This window comes from Notamacropus eugenii, chromosome 1, assembly GCF_028372415.1.
Source record: "Notamacropus eugenii isolate mMacEug1 chromosome 1, mMacEug1.pri_v2, whole genome shotgun sequence".
Lineage (NCBI taxonomy): Eukaryota > Metazoa > Chordata > Mammalia > Diprotodontia > Macropodidae > Notamacropus > Notamacropus eugenii.
In genome coordinates, this window is record NC_092872.1 from 49041283 (window position 1) to 49066248 (window position 24966).

A 24966-nucleotide genomic window follows, 5' to 3' on the forward strand; every position below is an offset into this window, starting at 1 on the left:
ATAAGCCAATGCAGAGAATTGGCTCCAACAAGCCAGGGTCATCAAATCAACTCATACTTACAGGATGAAACAAGGATAAAATTCCTCAAAATATAACACTATGGTGAACCTATTAAATGCAAATTTAGCTAATGCTGTAATTGGTTTAACACTTTAGTCAAAGGGATCAGACTATAGTAACAAGTAAGGAAGAAAACAATTCAAACTTCTGGTGACCTCAATCAAAATAGTTTAAGGAAGGAAAAGAATTCATTATGCTGAGAACCAAATGAATTATTGCAAAAAAAAAAAAAATTACATGAATATACCATTGATTCAACTCAAAGATTTAATAAGTAGCTAAAGACACTGAGCATTTTAAAAATATCCTCATTACCAGAAATATCTAGAAATTCTGAGTTGGAAGGGAACTTAGTGGCCACCTCATTCAATAGATGTGTGAAAAATAAATTCCTTCCACACCTTTCTGCTCAATGATCTTTTGCTTGAAGGCTCTCAACTACCAGGAAGCCAACCTCCTGAGATAAGTGGATAGTTCTTATTGTTAAAAAAAACTTTTTTTAACATGGAGCCTAAATCAGTCTCTTTGCAATTTCCATTCAATACTCTCTTTTCCCAAAAAGAACACATCTCTGCTGATCTGCTGGGTGACAACCAAGTACTTGAAAGACTATAATGTCCCCTCTACATCCATTCTTCTCCAGTTTAACATCTCAAATTCTCTGAACTGATCTTCACATGGGAATAATTGCATGCCCTTCACCATACAGTCATCCTCCTCTAGATGCTTTCCAGGTTTATAAATGTCTTTCCTAAAATGTGGTGCTCAGAAGTGAATGCAATGCTTGAGAAGCTACGTCTCCTTTGTGTAGTGCAGAAGTTCCCAAACTTCCTCAGTTCATGGTACATTTTGTATCTCAGTGATTTTTTCAGTGTCCCTAGACCAAAAGAAATACTTAATAGTTCCATTTATTAAATAGTTAGGTCCAAACAACTTATTAAGCATTTATGTCCTAACAATGTAGTACAGAAAAAATTTGAAAAATATGCATAAACTGAGAGAAAAAACAACATTTTTCAGTTCATTTCTTAAATAATCCCAGTGACTTGTCAATGGAATGGGTGTGCCGCTCGGGCACTACACATTTTCTCAAACTCTGAAATCGGATTAGACATCATCACCTTCATTTCCTATTCCACGCAGATTTTCACATGGTACTTGTTCTTATCACAGCAGGCAATGAAAACTCAGCTTGGCAAAGACATGGCATGACAAACAAGAAGTTCAATAAGTTACTGGTAGTAAAAAAAAAAATCATACATTGAGAATGTTATCAAAACGAATGTAATATGAAACAATGAACTCTCTTGAGCTTGTAGGATGCATGGTAACTGAGATAGAGATGTTGAATATCACTGTTTCCCTTGAAAAGTTACAATATTCCACAGTGCCACTACCATTTAGCCAACAAGTTTCCACAGTGCATGTAGAAAACTTAGGTGTAGTCTTAGGTGTAAGATCTCATTAGCTTCCTTGGCCAATTGCTTTCTTGGAAAGACACATCCTTCTTGAATTATATTAAGTTTGGAGTCTATTAAAATGCACTGCTGTTTAATCATATGCCCCCTATCTTGCACTTAGGTTAAAAAAATCTACAAGCAAAATAATGGGTATTTATATAGTGTTTTAAAGTTTACAATGTACTTTATAGTATTCTGCATTTTATCCTCACAACAAGCTGGGGGGATATTATTCCCATTTCACACATAAGCAAAATGAAGCAGACAGAGGCTAAGTGACTTCCAGTTGCTCAACTAACAAATGTCTTAGGTTCTATTTAAACTCAGGTCTCCCAGACTCCAGGTCCAGTTCTCTATCCTATGTAACACCTAGCACTCTGCTTACTTTCATGAACCTCCAAATATTATGTAGATAATAGTTGCAATCATTATTAGCACTATTCAGCCCAATGTTCTAGGCTGTCAAGATGTTTTCAAAACCTGATGGTGACAGCACAGTACTAGGCATGGATATCTGGGGCATGCCACTGAAGCCCTCTTTCCAAACTAACACTGAACTATAGTAATAACAACTCTCTGAGTCTGGTGGTGGACAACCAATTTTGAATCCATCTAATTGCAATGTCAGCTAGTCTACTTCTTTCCATCTTTTCCAAAGAACGGCATTAAAGACTATCAAATGCTTTGCTAAAATCCAGATATAAACGATTCCCCTAACCAGCATTCCTCTAACCTACCAATGTAGTAACTTTGTCAAAAAGGGAAACAAAGCTACTCTTTGAAGGATGAAATAGTGCTAACTCTTTCGGATCACCACCTATTTTAGTAGACATTCACTGACCATCCCTTATAATGTATCCCAGAATTTTTGAAGACATTAAAGTAAGGCACACTGGCCCAATGTTTGCAGACTCCATTCTCTTTCCACTTTTGAAAATCAAGACAACTAATTGCCCCTCTACAATTAATTCTTTGTAACATATAAGATTACAGATATGGCTCAGCAATCACACCTCTTAGTTGTTATAGCAGCTGACATTATTATACATTTTAGCCAGGTGACTTTTACTACTCCATTATTTATCTTGGTTTTTCACTTAAGGGGGGAAAAAACACAAACCCACTGTGTTGGGCCTAACAGTCCCTGCTCTCAAAGAGCTTATATTCTACTGAGAGAATACAACAAGTATATGACCTGTGAAGTGAATGATTTCAAGAGCTGCAGGTGAGGCAAAAATGCATTCCAAACAACAATCACCTGTCCAAAGGCAGAGAGTGGGAAACAGAGTGTTGTACACAAGAAGCAATTTGACTAAAACAGAGTACAAACACAAACCATGTGAAATAAGACAAGAAAGATAGGTGGGTTACCAGGGAAAGACCTGTCCATTTTATCTTAAAGGTATCATCAAGGTGCCACTGAAAATTTGTGAGTGGGAAATGATGGTAAGGTATATTTTAAGAATACCAATTTAACAGCTGTGAGGAAGATGGAGAAGAGAGACTAGAAATGGAGAGATCAATTAGAAGAATATTATAATATGGCAGGCAAGAGGGTTATAGAAATTGTTTAAGCAGACAGTAGGGGGATAGATGTGTGAGATGTTATGGAAGAATCAATAAGAACTGACAACTGATGGTGAAGGATAAGGAAGAGTTAGCGAGGACTGTGAGGCTATAAACCTGAGTGAGATGGAAAAAAGTGGTACCCAGAACAGATAAATGTTAATTTGAAGAAATGAGTCTGAGAAAAAATTAGTTGTTTTGTTTGATCAGCAAGCAGCTGGAGATACAGGAATGGAATTCAAGAGAAATGAGGGTTGGAGGTATAGATTTAGGATCATTTGTATCAAGGTGATAATTAAGCCTATTGGAGCTGATGCAAACACCAAGGGGAAAAGTATCGAGAAAGAGAAGACAAGAGATACCCACACATAGGACAAAGAAACAGACTGAACTAGCTAAAGAGACTCAAAAAGAACAGACTCACAGTCATGATGGCAGACTGAATGACTGACTAAAAACCTGAAATTTGTGCCAGACCAAGTAAAGATCAAAAAATACAAGGAGAGGGGCCAAGCTCTCTCCATCAGTGCCACAGCCTGGCTACCCTCTCTTGTTCCCTTGAAGATGACTTCAAATATGGCACCAGTGTGGTTTTGGCTAGCATCCATACCTGCATCTTCCTGCACTAATTCTGGTATCTCTCCTTGGATCTTTGGGTTTGATTCTGGACATTAAGCTAAACAGGCATAAATATCCTATTAACTTTTACCTGCCTTTTGGATTTACACTTCTGGAATCTTTGTTGCTAAAACTGGCATTCTATGATGTGTATGTTGTTCTGTGGACCTTTATGCTGATTACTTCAGTATTTCTTGGTTTGACTCTATACACTTTCCAGTCTAAGAGAGATTTCAGCAAATTTGGAGGAAGGCTTTTCACCTTTTTGTTTATTTTGTTCTTGTCAGGACTCTTGAAGATTCTATGGTAATGAATTAGTGGAAGTCATCTTCTCTACGATAAGAGCTCTTCTGTTCTGTGAATCCATCATTTATGACACTCCATCTACTGATGCATAAACTGTCCCCTAAAGAATATATACTGGCTGCCAGGAACCTCTACTTGAATTTCATCAGTATGTTCCTATGCCTATTGTGCTGATTAGAAACATTTAATAAAATATTATTGAGTACAAAAAATATTTGATAAGTAATAAGGGTTGGGATATATATTGTTAAAAATTGTTTTGATCTCCAGTTACTCAGTATTTGTGAAACTGAAGCTTTACTACTTTTTTTTACATAGTCTTGTGACCAAATTTTTGATTTAGAACTTCTGAATGATGTTTCATATTACTATTTGATTTTGGATTCTCCTTCAAAATGTTTAAACCTAATAGCTCTAACAATATTTGCTCTTGTAAAGACCAGAATTAGGTATTGCACCCAAGGTAATTCTTGATGAAATTTTTTGTTATCTTTGATATCAGTAATGAGACATTAAAAATCTTATTGTCTTATTTTTGTCCTGTTCTAAATTTGCTATAGGTTGGTAGTTTGTAATTCAGAATTGCTTCATGAATACATAACATAAAAACTAAAGCTGTTTCTGCATAGCGATTTACTTTTTATCTTTTTCCTTAAATACTATTCTGAAAGTTTTTATTAGATTTGCATTCTATTTTGAAGGCCTTAGTTTCATTATTATTTTGAATAGTGTAAAGCCACTTGTACTAAAACATTTTCACCTTAATCAGAAAGAAAATAGCTATAATTGAGCATTTTGGAGCCAAGCAACTAACACTTTCAGAATCATTCAGTACTGTAAAAAAAACTGATTTTGGATCACTCATCACAATTATACATTTAAATGCATTATAAGAACTTAGAAAAGACAGCTTAAGGTAAGATATAAAGTACAAACATTGACAAATATTTAAATGTATAGGTTAAATTTTAAATTCAGAACTGTTCATGTATTTAGGATGTGTATATGATGTAAGGCAGAAAAATGTACAGCAGAAAAAGGAAAGAAATCCAAATAGAAACTACAGTAAATGACTTTTTTTAACCCAGAACTACTCAAAAGTCAGCCAAAAGCCAATGAGTAATAGGAAAGGGGGACGCTAGCAAAGCTAGTGAAAGCACAAGCAAACAAGCACCAAGCCTGGAACCTGACCAAAGAAATGCCAAAAACACATATAACCTTCAAAGCTCTCTGGCTAGAGACAGCAAGAGAAGAAGACACTCAAAGAAAGCCCCAGAGTACTTGCACTCTAAGTAGGGATCTTAGAAGCCCCAGGGAAAAGCAATGCCAGGACAGGCATAGCAAGTAGCCCAGCAATGATCTGTAGCCTTGACCAAGTCCTCCAAAGGTGCCTTGGCACTCTGTCCCAAGATACTAAAGAGGGCCTAGTGCCCTAAAAATGCTGAATCTTGAAGATCCAGAGGGCCTATCTCCCAGAAGTGAGGGCCTGCACAAGAATCTGGAGAGACCAAAGAAAGTCCATCTCCCCACTCAAAAACAGTGTAGGGCAAAGCCTGGCACTGGCACAATGCCCTAATTCAGGAAATAAAGCTGGAGAGATGAGCAAACTGCAGGAAACACGGAATAGTATCAAACATTATTGTGCATCTAGAGAGAGATGTGCTCAAACCCTCAAAAGAGTGGAGTAATTATGTAAAAATTACAAACAGTGACTCAAAGGACAAAATGGACTTTCCAGAAGGCCATGAATACATACCTAAAAGAAATGAACCAAGAGATAAGAGTGAAATAAAAGTACTAAAGAACTGGAAGAACAACTTAGAAAAGTGGTAAACCTTACTCAAGAAACATACTTCCTGAAAACTATAGTAGATCAAACAGAAATAAATGACTCCATGAGACTGCAAGAAATAGTAGAATAAGATCAAAAGATTGCAAAAGTAGAATAAAATGTAAAACAAATTCTCTAACCTTAAAGACTAAAAGGAGGAGAAAAAAGAGCCAAGAACTAGAATCTTATAGGCTGCCAATCAACTGAGGAATGGCTGAGCAAACTGTGTTTTATGAATGCAATGAAATATTAATGCACCATAAGAAATGAAGAGAAAGACAATTTCAGAAATTCATGAGTAGTATGAAATGATTCCGAGTGAAGCAAACACAGCCAAGAGAATGACTTACAAAAGGTCATTCAGTTGTGTTCCAGTCGTGTCTGACTCTTTGTGCCTCCATTTGGGGTTTCTTGACAAAGAGACTGGAGTGGTTTGCCATCTTTTCCAGATCATTTCACAGATGAGGAAATGAAGCAAACAGGGTGAAGTGACTTACCCAGGGTCACACAGCTAGTAAGTATCTGAGGCCAGATTTGAACTCGGAAGGTAAGTCTTCCTGATTCTAAACCCAGTACCCTTGTCATTATACCACCTACCTGCTGGCTTGCACATAGAATGATATTAAAGAAGGAAGACAACTTTTGAAAGACTCGGGAACACTGACCAATCTAAAGACCAACCAGGTCTTCCAAGGACCTATGAGGAAGCATGTTACCCATCTCTTGACAGAGAGGTAATGAATTCAAGGTGCATACATTTTTGTTACCATGCTTACTTGTTACAAGAGTTTTTTCCCCCCATCTTTTAGGTTTGTTTGTTTTTTTTAATGGGGAAAAGAGGTAAGGGAAGAAGGAAGGTAAGCAATTATGAAGTCAAAAAAGAGGGCTATTTTAAGAATGTTTTAAAATGAACAGAAAATTAATAAGTTCAGAAAGACAACAACATTTAAAAATAATGTTTGGAATTTTTCATACATACATACATACATGTAAAACATAAGCAATATGGAGATTAAGTTTTGTATTCTTTTTGCGTTGTATATATGGAAATGCTCTTATTTTTTGGTATTTAAGTTCAGAATAAATGAAGAGAGAGAAGAATTTCATTCTTCACAACTTCCCTTCTCTCCTAATAAAAATTTACCTTGTCAATTTTTGGAAACTTACCTCTTCTTCTTCAGAAGCCTAGGAAATCTCTTCTTCCAAAATGTAGTTAAAATGCATGTCAAACTTTATTCTCCTTATCTACAACAATTTCTAAGATGATGTAATCATTTCTACTCAGAGTCCTAGCAACCATATTTCCTGTTAAAGTGAGACTCAGAACCAAAAAACATTCCTTCTGTTAGTATCTTTCCTTTTCAAAGGATGTAAAGAAATTATCCACTTGACTTTTGGCAGAGAAAATGTTTCAGCAGATATCCAGGTAACTGAACTCCTCATCAGTAATACATGGTATTTCTGTGCCAGCTTTGTGAATGTTTCCAAACTCCTCATCAATTTCTTCCTTCTGTCCAGATGTTCTGTAGAATACTTGCATCCCTGTATCTCTTCTGTTTCTGTCTCCACTGAACTTCATTCAAATATTTTTCACATTGCTTCCTCATACCCTTCTAATTTCTGGATGCTCTCACATGAATCTATTTTCTCAATACAACAGTGCTGTCTTAGCCTTGCAGTTTCTTTTGAAGAAGGCATACCATTCCAGAGTCATGTTCCAGGCACAAGTCTCACACCATCAAGTTTCAATCATACCTATGGGGTCAAATCTGCCTTCCTGCATTAGTCCTTCTGGTTAGTCTTGCCTACTAGCTACACTTCAAAAATTAACTCAAGAAACACTGATCATCTACTAGTCAAAACAGAAAAGTTCACCTAAGAGGAGTCCCTATTTTTATGAAGGTTACAGTTCAGTGGGAAGGGAGTAATGAGACACATACAACTAAATAACTCTAATTTATGAAAAGTTCATGAGAGGCAGCAACAAAGCACCACAAGCAACAACATCTGAGGTTTAAGTTAGGAGTTCTTAATCAAGGGTACCAGAACTTCTTTTGTAATAAGCATATTTCAATATAGTTTTCTTTGTCAGTCAATAAGCATTTATTAAGTATAAACTATATGCCAGGCACTGTGCTAAGTACTTGAGATACAAAGAAAGGCAAAACAAAGTCCCTGTTTCTCAAGGAGCTCACAGTCTTAACAGGAGACAAGAAGCAAACAAATATGTACAAACAAGTTCTGTAAGAGGAAAAAAAACAAAATAAATAAAAGAGAGAAGGTACTTTAAGAGGGATTGGGAAAGGCTTCCTAGAAAACGTAGGATTTTTGCTGGAACTTAAGCCGATGAAGCCAGAAGACAGAGATAAGGAGGAAGAACATTCCAGGCATAGGAGAGACCCACAGAAAATATGAAGAGCCAAGAAACAGAGAGTATCTTATTCATGGAACAGCAAGGAGGCCAGTGTCATTGGACTGAAGAACATGTGGAGGGATATGAGGTAAGGAAACTGTAAAGGTAAGAGAAGGGTCTAGGTTATAAAGAACTTTAAATACCAAACAAATGATTTTATCCTGGAGGCAACACAAAATCACTGGAGTATTAAGCAGAGTGGTGACACGGTCATACCTGCATTTTAAGAAATCACTTTAGAGGCTGAATGGAGGATGCACTGGAATGGGGAGAGACCAGAGACAGAAAGACCAACCAGCAGGTTATTGCAACAGTTCAGGCATGAGGTGATAAGGGCCTACACTAGGTATTGGCAATATCAGAGGAGAAAAGAGGGAGTATTAGAGAGATGTTTCAAAGGTAAAAATCAACTAAAATTAGCAACTGATTGGATATGGAGAGGTTAAGGGTAGTGAGGAATTGAAGATGATACCTAGCTTATGACCTTGGGGGACTAGGAAGATGGTGGTATCTTCAAAAGTAAAGAGAAGTTTGGAAAAGGGGATGACTTGGGGGATGAGATAATGAGTGCAGTGTCAGACAGGTTAAGAATCATCAGCATACTTTGTGTGATAGCAAAGAACTGTAAATTGAGGGGATGCCCATCAAACAGGGAATGGCAGAACAAGTTGTGGTATAGGAATGTAATGGAATAGTATTGTTCCATAAGAAATGATGAATAGGTGGATTTCAAAAAAACCTAGAAAGACTTGCATGAACTGATGCTGAGTGAAGTGAGAACTAGAACACTGTGTTATACAGTAACAACAACACTGGACGATGATCAACTATGATTGACTTAGCTCTTCTCAGCGATAAAACAATCCAAGACAATTTCAAAAGACCCATGACAGAAAATGCTAGCCACATCCAGAGAAAGAATTATGGAGTCTGAATGCAGATCAAAGCATACTATTTTTACTATTTTTGTGTGTTTTTTTCCTTTTGTTCTGTTTCTTCTTTCACAACAAGACTAGTATGGAAATATGTCTGTACATGAATAACCTATATCAGATTACTTGCCATCTTGGGGAAGGAAGGGAAGGAAAAGAGGAAGAAAAATTTGGAATTCAAAATCTTATGAAAAATGAATGTTGGAAGCTATTTTTACAGATAATTGGAAAAAATAAAATACTATTTACTTAAAAAAATAATCAGCATAGAGATATTAAATCTATAGGAGATATGATTATCACATGAAATAGTATAGAAGGAAAAGAGGACCCAGGAGCCTTGTGGGACAGCCATGGTAAGTGGGCAAGATCTGGAAGAGGATCCAGCAAAGGAGACTGAGAAGGAGCAATCAGATAGGTGGGAGGAGAACAGGAGAGAGTGCTGTCCTGAAAACCTAGAGAGAGTATTAGAGAAGACAGTGATCAACAATGAGGCTTAAGAGAAGTCAAGAAGAAAGAATGAAGACTGCAAAGAGTCCATGGGGTTTGGCAATTCGGAGATTACTGCTGACTTTGGAGAGGGCAGTTTTAGTGGGAAGATAAGGTCAGAAGCTGGATTGTAGGAGGCTAAGAAGAGAAATGGGAGGAAATGGAGACATTTTGATGGCCTTCTCAAGAGTTTTGCCACAAAGGGAAGAAGAAATATAGGATGATAATTAGTGGGGATGGAAGGGTCCATCAGTGGGAACTTTTTGAGGCCAGGGGAGACATGGGCGTGGGCCAATAGATAGGGAGAGAATGGAATGAGTGTGACAGTGGGGATTATGAGAGATAGGATGGAACAGAATCCCTTATGCTGGCAGAGGGCCACCTTGACAAAGGGCCACCTCTTTGTGTGAGACAAGAGTGAAAGAGGAAATACTGGCAGAAGGCGTTTGAATGATATGACATGAGGAAGAGGAGAATGGCTTCAATTTTTTCAGTAAAATATAAGGCAAGGTTCTTAGCTTGAGGGGGGTAGGGAATCATGGAAAGTTCTGAGGAGGGATGAAAAGGTTTGGAAGAGCAACCAAAGTGAGATAGCTGAGTTCATAAGGGAGGTACAGAAGGACTGCCTGGTTTTATAGGAGCCCATTTGAGATTGTATGACATAAATTTGTAATACTATGTACTCTATGCATTTAAAAACATTATTCTGAGAAAGGATCCACAGGTTTCACCAGACTGCCAAATGGACTGATGACACAAAAATGGTTTATAAACCCCAGATCTGGGAGAAGGATGCAATGTAGTCAGGTGGAAAAGGCCTGAATAAATGAATAAAAAAACAATTACTAAGCACTTACTGGCAAATACTATGCTAATTTCTTGGAAATAAATACAAAAGCAAAGACAGTCTTAACAGAGGGAGATAACACAAATAAGAGGAATCTGGTAGCAAGAGGTAGTTAATTTGATTCGGAAAGTTTCAGGGTTGGGAAGAGAAGCCACAGGGACTATACTGGCACACTCCTTCTAGAACATTGGAAGAATTTACTTAATTATGGAAGGGGGGCAGGAGAGGAAGGGTGAACATGCCAGGGGAATAGCGACCATGTGAAGCATAGCTGAAGCCCCCCTAAAAGAGAAACTCCAAGGCATGAGACAAAGGGGTAGGAAAGGACCAGTAACTGAATATAACTACTGAAAACTGAGCGAGAGCTATCATAATAGCTGACATTCACTATCATGTTTGGTAAAGCCATCTACATCTTAATTTATTTCATTAAATCCTCATAACAACCTGAGAAGGAATGTCAGGTATTGTTACTCCCAGTCTCTGGATAAATAAAATGAGACTCAGTTACAGAGTGACTTGACTGTATCATCACAAAACTAGTATCAGAAGTCAAACTCAACCTTGGGTCTCTCCTGATTCTATACTATTTCTATACTATTTCTACCTTATCACACCACACACACCCACAGTCAGTTTTACAGTTATCTTTATTTTTATAATGCACTTAATATTCCACCCCAAATGCTTTTGTATGTCAAGGTTCAATTTAGAAATAGTGGTTAAATTTTTTTATTCTACATAAAACTTCAGTGACATGGAGCTTTTTTCTTTCAGATTTACTGAACTGAATGTCACTCATCCTCAAAGCAAAGTAGTAAAGAACAGATTTGAGGCCAAGTATATTGCAATCAAACTGAAAACAATTTTGAAAAGCTCTGCCTCACACCTTTTCCCTGTACTCCTCACCATAACTAAGGATATTACAATCCTTCTTAGTTGAAGTTGAAATAAAAGTGCTTTTGTACACTTGATTGAAATGGAAAACGTTATTCATGGCCTGTTGCCTTCAATACAAAATGGCAGACGATCCTCCAGGGCAAGCCAAGTACCAATACAGTCACCTCAGTTCACAAGAAATAAGGTGCCTTAAGATGGTTTAATATAGGGTTTTTTCATCTCTAATGAAACATATGATGTGTCAGATGGTGCAGATAAGTTTGTTTTAAGACATTCAAAAATGTTATGAGAACACCATCACTATCAATCTTATTGGGAAATACTTAAAAGAAGTCAAAGCTTATTAAAACAAACGCTGTCATTTCATGCCCAGATAAAAACAAATGCCTCTTAACTGGCCCCCTCTGCCATTCAATTTATCCTGCTGCCCAATTAATCTTTCTAAAACACTGAATTCTTCAAGTCATTCCCAACTACTTAACAGAACAAATCCAAATTTATTAGCCTAGCATTTAAAACATTCTAATCACTGCTTATTGAATTAAGTACAAATTCCTTTTCCTGGCATTCAAGGCCACCCCAATTTGATACCACTCTTATTTTTCCACCTTTATATTACTCTTCTCCCTAGACTCTCCCTTCCAACTAAAACAGATTATTCGCTGCACTCCAACCACCAGAAACAGCAGAATGCTAAAAAGGCCTTGACCTCTCACAATCTGTAGGAAATTAGAAGGTCCCACCTCAAAGGCCATCTAGTTTAACCCGTAACTGAACAAGAATCTCTCCTACTAGTGGAGATTCTTTCCACTTTTAGATAACTTTATAACTTTACCTTAAGAAAATTTTTCCATATAATGCACGTCAAGCCTAAATCTGCCTTTCTAACATTCACTAATAGCTCCTACTTCTGTACTAGTAGGCCAATCAGAACAAAGCTAATCCTTCCTTCATGTGACAGTTCTTCAAATACTTAAATAGCTATACTGTCTCTCATGTCTTTTCTCCAAATTAAACATCCCCAGATCCTTCAAACAAAGCTTGTATGTCCAGAAATCCTCTCACTATCCAGGGTTCCCTCTTATCCTAAATTCCAACAGAAAGTACTAAGATTGTAGAATGTACTCCAACACAATTCCCACAAAGTCTCTCTACAAGGTCTTCCAAAACCAATGCCAGTGCATATAATGATCTTTTCCTTACTCTTTATTCCTATATAACATAAGCTTCTTTAAGGCAGAACAAACTTAATCTTTGGGTCATTGTATCCCCAGCACAATGTATTTCATATATTAAGGGAATTCCTCCATCACCTAATTATTCCTCCACCACCTAATTATTGGATGCATGTGTTTCTTAGTGCCCAATCCAATTACAATACATTCCTCAGGGTCAGAAAGCACATCATCTACTCTTTTATATATCCAATATAGAGCACATACTAAGAAATTAATAAGATCACAAAACATTCACACATAATACCATGACCTACACTGTTAACGTTTAAATGTGCTAACTTTGTCATCCAACATCATTACTGCTTTATTTTCATATCATACAAAACAAATGTACTATTAAAACTAAAATTCAAGAATATATACTATGGTATTGACAACTGCAACAGATACAACCATAATTCACTTTAGAAAAACAAATTTGAAAAAACTACCATAGATGAGCTGTTAAGTTCTTATTACCAAAGTTTTTCCCCTACCTGAAGAACAATAATGCTATCCTTTAATTGTTAAAAAAAAATACAATATGAAAAATTCTAAATTTGTGAAATTTGCAAGCACCTCAGGCAAAGACTTAATTGCCCATCTCTGCCCAGGCTTTGTCTAAGTTTAAAAAAAATTTACACATGGGTTATTTAGACAAAGTGAAATCAATTAACAAACATTCATTAAGCACCCAAAACATTCCAGGCACTTTGCTAGGCACTGGGGAGACAAATACAAAACACACAATCCCTGCCACCAAGGCACATACATTCAATTCAGGTACAGCACATATTCACAGTTAAGTAAATAAAAGATAGTAATTGACAGAAGAATTCACTGAGGAAATAAGGAAGTTTCTGAAAGAACACACTTAATGGAAGCTAGTGATTCCAAGCCGCCTTCTTCCTGCCCTCTCTTCTCACATCGCTCAGATGCCTTCTGCAATCTTCACCTATGTCTCTGGTGAACAGGTGGCTGAACCAGGCAAAACCCTTGTACATGCACAAATGAACCCATTCCATCCCATCTCCAACACATTGTTCCCCTGCTCTCCAGTCTCATTTATCTTCAATCTCAGTCTACTAGCTGCTTCTCTGTCTACAAAACATAGCTATGTCTCCCCAACTTCAAAAAAGCTTCACTTAATCCACCCATCCCACCTAGTTATCCAATATTTCTTTTCCCTTTCTTGGTTAAACTCCTTGAGAAGGCTGTCTATACTAAGTGCTTCTACTTCCTTTCCTTTTGTTCACTTAACTCCATAATCTGGCTTCCAACCTCATTCAGCTAAAACTGCCCTCTCTAAATTTACTAATGATCCCTTAGTGGTCAAATCTAATGTTTTTTTCCCCTCAATCCTCATCCTTCTTGAACTTTCTGCAGCCTCCGACACCCAACCACCATCTTCTTGACATTCTTTTCCTCAAGGTTTTTGTCACATTGCTCTCTTAATTTTCCTCTTATGTTGTCTGCCTACTCCTTCCCATTCTCCTTTGCAGGATCTTCAGCCAGGCCTCACCTACTAATCATGGGTATTCCCCAAGGTTCTGTCTTGGGTCCTTTTCTATTCTCTCTCTACATGGATCTAATTAACATCTCTATGCAGAGGAAAGATAGCATTCAGGGAGAACAACTGGAGAGCTACTGCAGGAGTTAGACAAAGATGATGAAAGCCTAAAGTATAATGTGTCATACATACTAATGTGAAAACATGTTTAATATAAATGTATATGTAGAGCCTGTATCAGATTGCACGCCATCTTGGGGTGGGGAGAAGGGAGGGATGGGGAGAAAATTTGGAACACAAAATCTTATGAAATGGCGAAAAGTAAAAGTAAATATTTTAAATATATTTTAAAAAGTATAATGTGTCATAAACACAGAAAAGGGGAGGAATACAAGAGATGATGAAGTGGAATTAACAAGACTTAGCAACTGACTGAATACTGGGGGTAGGCAAAAGGACTGAGTAGTCAAGAATGAATCAAGGTTATAAACCTGGGTGACTAGAAGGATAATGGTAGCCTCAACAAAAATCAAGAAGCTAGGAGAAAAAGTTTGGAAGATAATGAGTTGTGTTTTGGAAATAGTGAGTTTGAGATACATTACTAGAATTCAGGCTGGATAGGTAGCCTTGAGAGTTATCCATAGAGGGGTGATAGTTAAATCCATGAGAAGTGATGAAACTGCCAAAACAGAAGGAGGAGAGAAGAGGGCACAGGACAGAGTCCTGTGATATCCACATGAATGAAGGGGGGGATATGGCTAAGGAACCTGGAACATAGGAATAGTCTGACAAGGAGAAAAGAACTACGACAAATAGGTGCTAGGAAAACACAAGTGGGTAAGAATGATAAACAAATGTCAAACTCAGAAAAAGTCAATGATCTAGTACTAAAGAGATCACTGAGTATCTTGCAAAGAAGTTTCAATCAAATGACAGGGGTAGAAGCCAGATTATAGGTTGAAAAGTGAAGATTCTTCTAGAATTTAGGGTATGAAAGAAAGAAGAGGACAATAGCTTGAGGGTTTGGTTATTTCATTCATCACTGAACAACGGACTCGTCTACAAGCAGCAGGAAGTAAGATAGTACATAGAGAAACTGAAAATTAGGAAAAGAGAGACAATGATTGAAGGGTCAAAAAACTTTAGAAGAAAGGAGGTGATGGAACCAAGAACCCAAGTAGATAGGTTGGCATTGATAAGAAATACTCCTTCTTCTTCAAATGGAATGGAGGAGGAGAAAACAGAATAATACTGAGGTGATCTGACATGTGGAATTGAGGAGAGGTAGCTAACAAAAGATGGCCTCAGTTTTTTCAAGGAACCTTTGAGATGAGGTCCTCTGCTGAGATGGAAGGAGTCTAATCATTTAGGTATGTTGAAAAGAAAAGGTCTGGAGAGGCAAAACGGAGACTTCAATACAACGTCAAATTTCCTACCCCCTGCCCATACCTTACCCCCACTTTTCCGGGACTGGGTGAAGAGGATACACACAAACTTCACCTCCATTTTAAAAAAAGTTTTATTGATACATTTTGTTTTCACACAGGAGATACTTCTCAATAAATAGCCAAACAACCTTCAGTAAGGTCACTCCCAGAGAATAGTTAAGCACTTTCCACTTTTAAGAGTTACCAACTATTAACAAAAAAGAAGGCTTTATGCTTTAACTCTAATAGTCGGTACCAACGTTGTCTGTTGTATTTGTTCTGAGCTTTGCTGCCTTTTGTGTTGTTTTTATTAACATTGTTGTGACCACCACGTAGAGTCATCTTGAAGTTCTTTTTTCACCCTTGTCTTCCCTGACTACCTCCAGGCCACCCAAAACCCATTCAGGCTGCTTGACTGTTTAGATGAAATGGGAGTCAAAAAATTCATTCACTCCTCCCAAGCCTTACCACCTCCCCTGCCCTGCATCCTAATATCCCTCCCTGCCCTTATCATCCACCAGCTTCTTCTATGCTGTACACACCTCTGGCACTGTCAATTGACCTAATTTAACCTAAGGACCCCCAGACCCTACCACTGATCTGTCACTGAAAACTTATGGCTTCTGGGCCTTTCCATCCACCCCTTTTCCCCAAATTAAAAAGTGAGCACCCTCAGAGCAGGCACTGTTCCACTCTTTCTCTTAGCACTCATAGTACCTAGAATGTAGTTAAGCCCTTAATACTTTTTTGCTCATTCTCATGTCTGAAAGTTATACATGCAAGATCCCTCACAGCATAATAATATCACACTACAGTCATACAGCAATTTGTTCAGCCACTCTCCAGGTGTTAACACATATTTTGTTTCCACCCTTCTCCCTCTGAGAAAAACATTGAGGAGTGATCCATGTGTTTGTGTTAGTGTGGCTCTCAGCTATTCCCTCCCTCCTGAGTTCTACAAGCTTCAAACATTCCAGTCCTCTTTCTATGTCTACATGTAATCTCTGCTCTGCCTCTGAAGCACTTTAGACAGAAAGACCCAGAGCAGCAGTAGCTTCAGTGACAGGGGAAGAGAAAAGCAATGCAATGCCCAATGCCATGATCCAACTGAAACCATTGTCTCCAAAGCAATCAGGGAGCTCTTAATTATCCAACCTAATGGGCTCTTCCTCATCCCCCTTGGTCACTCTGCAGCCTCTGAAACTAGAGATGCACTGGCCCCCTTGTCCGTTAAATACATCTCCTAACATTGCTCTCTCATGCTTCTTTTCTACCTGTCTAACCTCTTTCTCAGACTCCTTTGCTGGATCTTCATCTTCATCATGCCCACTGTGGATGTCCCCAAGGCTCTGGCCTGGGTCCTCTTCTGAGTCTCCTCTTTTTAATCTCACTTAGTGATCTCATGAGTTCCCATGGGTTCAATTATCATCTCTATGCAGATGATGCACGCTCATCCTTAATTTTCTTTCTCTTAAAATATAAGCACAATCTCCAACTGCCTTTCACACACCTTAAACTCAATGTCCCATAGGCATCGAAACCTCAAAATGTCCAAAATAACTCATCCACCCCCTCCCAAAATCTCCCCTCTTCAACTTTCGTACATATTGACGTTATCACCATATTCCCAGTTACCCATTCGAGCAACCTCGCTGTTATCCTCAACTCCCACTTACCCTACATCTAATCCACTGAAAAATCCTTTCCTTTCTACCTTCACAACATGTCTCACATATGCCCCCTTCTCTCTGCTCACATCCTAGTTCAGGGTTTTCTTGTTAACTGTCCAGGCAAGAAGTGCTCTCTAATCGATCTCCCTCCTTCATGCCTCTCCCCACTCCATTTAACTTCTACTCAGCTGCCAATGTGATTTTCCTCAAGTAAAGATCTGACCCTGTTATCCTCCTATACAAATAAACTCCAATGATACCCTATTATCTGCAGGATCAAATATAAAGTCCTTTTTTGGTATTTAAAGCTCTTTTCAACTTGGTTCCTTCCCAGCTGTCCTGTCATCTTAATACTCTATTCCTCTATACGAAGCCTTTGATCCATTTGGCCACACTGGTCTCCTTGCTAGTCCTCACGTATGACACTCCATCTCCAGGCTATATGCCTTTGCACTGCATGTTTCTCAGTGCCTATAATGTTCTCTCTTCTCATCTCCTTTCCTTAGGTTTCCCTGGCTTCCTTTACGACTCAACTCAAATTCCAACTTGTACAGGAGGCCTTTTCTGGTCCCCACACTCCCTCTGAAAACATCTTCCATCTACTCTGCGTATACATTGGACGTTCCTAGTTATTTTCATGTCTTCCTCCCCATTAAGCTCCTAGAAGGCAGAGACTGTTTTCACCTTTCTTCGTATCCCCAGAGCTTGACACAACTCCTGGCACACAGTGATTTCTGTCTACTGAGGGATCTCCACTGGTAACTACAATGCCACATTCTCACCTGAGCTTGGCTATGTATCCCTCTTATCCAAGGAAGAAAAGGAAGAACCCAAATAAAGCTTAAGTTGACAATGAACTGGTCACCATTCAGAACTAAGCTGTCTTCTCACTGTCCTCTTGCTCCAGGGACAAGTCTTCTCAGCTGGCTATCTGGCAAGGTCTAAGGATGTTCAGAATTACCAACAGCTCAACAGCAAATGCCCTTTTCCCAGGTTTGGCTAGGTGATCCACCAATCAGAAAAGTGTTAACCATACGTATTGCAGTCAGGCAAAATTATCTTTAAGATCGTTTCAAGCTCTAAAATCTACAAGACTACTATACTTCAAGGTTTATGACATTCAACAATGTGTGCTGTTGACTTCACCACTTAGTACAGATGAGGTGTAGTGTAATCAATCACCTTGCTCCTAATAACCCTGCTAGTTCCCAGAAGATCTAGGACAAGTTTTCAGACTCCTACACCCAGATGAAGATTTACTGTGGCTGAAAAACTGTGTCACCATGAAGCCAACAACATGGTGATGAACCTCTCTTAAATTAGCTAGGTTTATTCCTCAGACAACAGATATATAATCCATCGTCAGATTCACTCAAAACCTTTCCAGTTTGACAGGACTAGCCAGAGCTTATACCTTCAAAAACCCATGGTCACTTTCACAGTAGAATGATGCACTAAAGTAGGACTTTGGTGGAAAATAAGTATTATTCTCCTAATAACAACAGCCTATATTCACATAGGGTCCTTAAGTTCACAGAACACTTACCCCTGTATCTCACTTGTTTCACAACAATACTGTGACAAAAAGTAACAGAATTACCTATCTTCATTTCACAGATGAAGAAACTGAGATAAACTGATTTGCCCAAGATCACAATGAAAATAAAATCCAGTTTTTGGAGGCCCATCCAAAGGAATTTTTTTTTTTTACCATACCAAATGCAATATACTCCTGAACTGACCTCAGGATAAGATCTACTTTAAGTTCAATTAAACACAAGTGATTACAGACTTTTAGAGTTGAACTGGATGATAGAGATCAATCATCTAGAACAGAGGTCCTTACTCTTTTTTTTTTTTTTTGTCTTGGACCTGTGGTCCATTGTAAAGTCTTTACAAACCAGATTTCTTCTCAAAATGATGTTCTAAAAATAAATATAACAAAAACCAATTAAATTGAAAGCAATTATAGTTACAAATTTTTTTTTTTCAAGTTCATGAACACATGTTGAGAACCTGGATCTAAATGAAACTCTTCATTTTATGAGAAAATGCAGAAAGAGCACAATAAGGCAATTTGTTCCCAATAACCTGGTAAGTTAGTGGCAGATAAAGGATAACTCATCTGACTCCCGGTCCTCAATGTTTTCTACCATATCACACTACTTCCCAAAATGCTTATTGTGAAAATGCATAAAATAAAAATGTATATCAATATAGGGAGAGAATCAATATTGGTTTTAGTCTTTAAGATATATCTTTATGACAACTGTCAACCTCTTTCTTCAATTATAAATGTTTTATCAATCCAAAGCTTTCTAGTGGAAATTTTTCTTCATTATAAAGTCAACAACTTGTATTCTTGTGAAGCACAACATAGGGTTAAGTAAAGGAGACATTCCTGCCTCTTCACTAGTGTCTTCACCCAAATCAATCAATATTATTCTCTAACAAAGAATTGCTTCCATTTTAATATCTAAAATGGCAAAAACAATTATATAAATTAATTTTTTCAAAGTGTTAGACATTCCAGGGTCTTGGAAACATTAAAAGCACATCTGAAGGACTGAGGCTGACCACAATCATCACACTGCCATAAAGAGGAGATCAAATTAGGAATTAAAATGCCAGGTGCTGGTAGGTAAGCTACTGAATGAGAAAGTACATATACTTCCTCAATCTTTCTCCTAAAAGCCACCACCACTTTTTAGCTATACTATACACTTAAAAGAAAAAAAGAAAGGAAAGGAAAGAAAAAGACAAAAACCTGTCAATGAAAAAACAGTGGGCACATTTTTCTCTGGAGTACAAGTCCTTCCCACATTCATATTTCACTAACAGAGAAATAATGTAATGGCAAGCTAATGATTACTGCTTCCAAAAAGAAGCTTAATAAAGTCATATTTCCATAGGACTTTAAAGTTTTCAAGGCACTGTTCCTACAACAATCATATTAGTCCCATTTTACAAATAAGGAAACTGAGACTGAAAAGTTAAATGACAGTCATAAGTGAACCCGGATCTTCTGACTCCAAATCCACTGCTCCACTATGTCGTGCTGCCATTCTCAGCATCCTATGGGGAAGCTACTCAGTTCAAAAAAGTAACGCCAACTCTGCAGGCACTCTCTAATATTTAATACAAAATAAGGATGATGGATTTATTGTCAATTTTCTTTTCATTAACTTATGCCACAGAAAGTCATTCATGGCACTTGTATACAATATAATCTACACTGACATAAGAAAAAGTTAATTTTAACTAAACAAATGGGACTGATAAATAGGTTGGATTTTTCCCCAAAAACAGTACAAAGCTTTATACTTCAAAGAAAATACTTGCCCCAGGTGATTTTAACATTTCAACACACCCTTAAAGTCACTTTATCTTGTACTTTTATCCCACCTCGAAAATCTTTAACAAATATTAGTAGCAGCAATGATTCCAGAGTCCATTGACTTAAGTTAAGTGGAGTATTTGGAAGGACTATTAAATTCTAAGCAAAACTTATTTGCTCATCACCTCCTATCATTAAAACTAGTGGGATTATTTATTAAATCACTATAACCACCATTCACAAAACTCGATGAAAAGGACCCATTCACATATAATTCTAAAATGGTGGATGTGATATTTCATGAATTATTTCCAAATCTGCAAAACATGAGCATTTGTATATAAACAAGTGATAATTAATAATTATCATAGTTAAGCAATGGCACGGCCTTGAGACATATATGTGGTATACACACAAGCAAAAATGTGGTATATACACAAGCAAAGGATAAAGTCTAGCACTCTTTTCCCACATTAGGGAGGAAAGTTAAATAGGAGAGGTATACTTAGTTAACCACTAATGTGCATTAAAAATATCAAAATAAAATGACAGGTGCTAATTCTTAACTATTGTTCCTATACAATAGCATTAGGTCACCAGAACATCCTCTTCACTAAGTCACCATTCTTAAGAAAGTAATATCTTATCCAGAAACTAAAGTAAAACAACTGAAAAATTTAAGTGAAACAACACTCTCAATGTGCTAATAGTTGTGCACTAATGACAGACTTATGGTAAAGCCTACTATACCAATTCTGACCAGTGTAGTCAAACACAGCCATTCGTAATTCTTTTCTTCAAACCAAACCAGTTCCTTTGTTAGAAATTACTATCTTTCTAGAGAGGGGAAACATTAAATATTTTCCTTTTTTAATTTTCAGGATACTGCTCAAACCTAAAATAGTCTAAAACAGACGTTCTAACAGTCACTCGAAAAACACATTACTGGAATCCAATTTACTGGCCAAAATAAAAGAAATTTACTGAAGCTCAAAACATATTAAATTTAAGACCATAGGTTATTTCAAAAAAGGGGTGCCTTCCTCACACTCCTAAGTGAGTTTCCAAAGTGCCTATTTTGCAAATGTAAACTGGAGAGTGGGCCATTACAGCAATTTAACTAGTATGGAGGTGTGGGGGTTGGGGGAGGGGAAGAGAAGAAGGCCACAGCCCCCGGGACCCTCCAGCGAGGAGAACAAAAGTGGCAGCCCCCGGACCTGTGGGGCAGGGGCTCGGTGGAGGTGAAGGCGATTTTCTGCTTTTAGGGAGGGCTGGCCATACCTTTCCCCTTGGCACTGCTGGCGCCGCTGCTGCTGCTGCCAACCGCACAGGCTGAATCTTTCCTGAACCTCTTGCTCTGAGGTCTCACGCTGGACCTTAAGAAATGATGCTGGTCCTGGGAGGAGGCTGGCTGCAGGCTGGAGGAGGAAGGGTTATTACTGTTATTATTACCGATGATCTTCTCCTCTTTCTTTGTGCTGGGGCTGCTCTCCTCAGCCGCTTCTCCTCCTCCAGCCCCTTCTCCTTCCAGGGACTCCTCATCGGCTGATCTCTTGCCCAGCTTTTTGAGCCCTTCCTCCCCGCCGCCGCCGTCTCCCAACTTCACTGTCATCCTAGGGGAAGGGGGAAGAGGAAAGAGAAAAGGAAAAACCTCATGAGACCCGCAGAGGGGAGAGAATCCCTGGCCCAGAGAGGGGAGAAGTTTAGCTGCAGAAATTCCCTCTCAACATGGCCGCCGTTGTTTGTTACAAATCCCCTCTCGGCTCCTTTGCCTGTCCCGGCCCAACAGCCCGGGCCCGGTCTGCCAGGGGGCCGGGGCCGGGTCCCCAGCCCGCCCACCCCCCACCAGAACCGACCCGGAGGGCTCCGGACCCTTCCAAGGGGGCTGGACGGCGGATTGGCCAAGGAAACGGCCCGGCCAAAGTCAGGCGTCTGAAGCGCTCGCGAAGAGAGAGAAAACCAGAAGAGCAGCAGCCCCAGACGGCGGAGACCCCGGGGAGCTGCGGGCCCCCGAAGCCGCTGCGGGGCCCCCTCTCCGTCCTACCCATGCTGCGGGTCCTCGGGGCCGGGGGCTGTCTTCCTTCTCCTCACCATGGAGCCGAGGTGATCCGACCTACCCAGGGGGGAAATGGTTCATCGTCCTAGATGCAGCAGCAGCTTCTCTGTGCGTGTGGAGCTCTCCTGCTCTGACTCTGGGGCTGGGGCTGGGGCTGGCCAAGCTGCAAAGATTCCCAACTCCTTCCCCCTCCCCCCACGCGCCCCCCCACCCCAAAAGGGGAGAGGACTACAGCATTCTGCACACCTATTCCTGCCACTAGCTACAAGTTCACCCCAGGAAAGGGGCAGAGGGCCCGAGATCAAGTGCAGGAGGAGCCAACCTCAAGCTGGCCACTTTGCAAAGAGAACACCAAGGCAGAGAGCTGCTGTCACCTTTTTGCATTTAAAAAAATAAAGCGGACAGCAACCGAAGCCCCCAAATCCCTATAAGTTATTGCCTTCTGGAATCAGAAGTTACTTCAAAGATAAGATCCCCTGATAATTTCAGAATAAGGAAAAAAAACAAAGGTGGTTTGAGGGTTTGTTTTTCTTTTTCTCTTTTTTTTCAACAAAAGAGCCTGTTGCACCAAACACTTAGCAGCGTTTAGAGGAGTTTTAGTTATTTCCAAGTAAGCTTATAGGAATTCTTCCTTTAAAAATCTTTTTCATCGACATAACCATAATTTCTTATCCACTGCATGTACAAATTCCATAAGTCAAATTTGCTCATCAAAGAATGACTGCTCAAAAATCAGTTTCCCTCAAAAATAACTTATGTGAACAAAAATATTAATCCATGTGTTATGAAACAAAACTAAATAGTATAAGTTCCTCGTAGTCTTCAGGAACTATGCCCAAGAACACAACCACTGGAGACAAAACAACAATATATTATTTTAAACTGCATTAGCTAACTATCAAATATACTAGATGCTATATAGAATGTATTAAAGAAATTAAATTTGGGTTTGTTTGTTTTTTAGCAACAAGAAAACTTTAAAATTGACATAATATCAGTACAGGACCAATATTATATACTGTGTAAAACACAAAGAGATCAAAAATCTGACTTTTCACCTATCTCCTCTGTAATGTAAATCACCAACTCATAGAACTGGTATAAGTTAAAAGTGACATGCAGCATCAAAAATAAAATACCACTAAAAATTTTACAGAAGAATACAGATATAAAAAGTAACACCTCCAACATACTTTGCAAGAAATGATTCAAGGGCAAGGAGCAATATTACAATTTCCTATTCAATATTCTTTAGACAAAATTTAGAACTTATGAAGAAGAGCTTTGCTTGGTGTAAAATTTGTAGAGGGGAAGCCAAGACACTGGTTGCCCCCTGCTTTGCTTCAAGTGTTAGGCCAGCACCACACACATTTAGCTAGAAGTCTTAAACAATTACCTTTCAAATAACAACTCCAGCAAACACAATTTAGCAGACACTTTAAATGCAGATACTGGACAGAACCAAGAACAGCTAATTGTTCAGAACTGAAAAATGCCAAGAAGCGAGAGAAGCATGAGAAGGGACAGTCGTCCAGAAAACTGCAGGCTCTCAGATTTTTAAAGCTAATGCAAACAGAGTTGAATCCTTCTGCGGAGCCGGTAACCCCAGCATTACTACCCGAGGGTGCACACAGGTGCAATTCCCTTTTCCACAGAGACAAAGACCAGCAAAAGTCAAACTCTGGTCGAGGGGGGTGGGGGGGTCGGCGCACTAGTCTACTTCTCCACCTTTTACAGGACCATTGATAAGACAGGTAACTACCCATGCGTAATAAACCCGGGATTCTCAGGAAAAGGGTATCCCCCGGACCACTCCAACAAGAAGATTCCCCCTCTGCATGGCACAGGTGCCCAGGCTGCTCGTCCTTCCATACCACCGGAAGATGCTTTCCGAAACAGGACACCTTGCTCCCCATCTTTACGTTCCCGCAATCTGCCCTCCTGCCAATATTAGATTACTTTTCTTCCGACTAGCCAGTCTCCTGGCTTTGCTCTCTCCCTATCGCCACGACTGAATGACAGGGCTGAACCGAGGGGGAGCAATGTGGGTACCCCCGACTCCAGACTGAGGACTGCCCTCCCACTCCAGCACAGATCAAGGACGCGGCCCCACCACACGCCGAGTGCACATCCTTCCCGACCCCCTCCACCGTAAAGCAGTCGATCCCGGGGCTCCAGGGGCACCCCAGGTCTTTACCTTAGGCATCAAAGCCCAGATGCAGCCTGGCACCGCGGGCTGTCCGGCCGGCTGCTCGAAGTCCAGCTGTATCCTTCCCGCTGCTCCGGGGGCTGCTCCAGGCTCACCGCGCCCTTCCCCCGGCCGGGC

The 24966-nt window shown here is 39.2% G+C and overlaps 1 protein-coding gene and 1 pseudogene across 5 annotated transcripts in view; one reads left to right on the forward strand and one right to left on the reverse strand.

Annotated features, from left to right (window-relative positions):
* Nucleotides 1-24966, reverse strand: part of CRAMP1 (cramped chromatin regulator homolog 1) — a 106207-nt gene extending 81241 nt beyond the window's left edge. For 2 of the 5 annotated variants that reach the window (XM_072600043.1, XM_072600008.1), the window contains exons 1-2: nucleotides 22629-22775; nucleotides 21866-22197 (exon numbers count right to left, since the gene is read on the reverse strand). In XM_072600043.1, the coding sequence (XP_072456144.1) occupies nucleotides 21866-22197; nucleotides 22629-22678 (382 nt within the window). In that variant the 5' untranslated portion in view covers nucleotides 22679-22775. Of the gene's footprint in view, nucleotides 1-21865; nucleotides 22198-22440; nucleotides 22520-22628; nucleotides 22844-24837 lie in introns of those variants that run through there. The other 3 variants (XM_072600025.1, XM_072600019.1, XM_072600033.1) reach the window with 3 other exon arrangements.
* Nucleotides 2712-4230, forward strand: LOC140528949 (protein lifeguard 4 pseudogene; annotated as a pseudogene).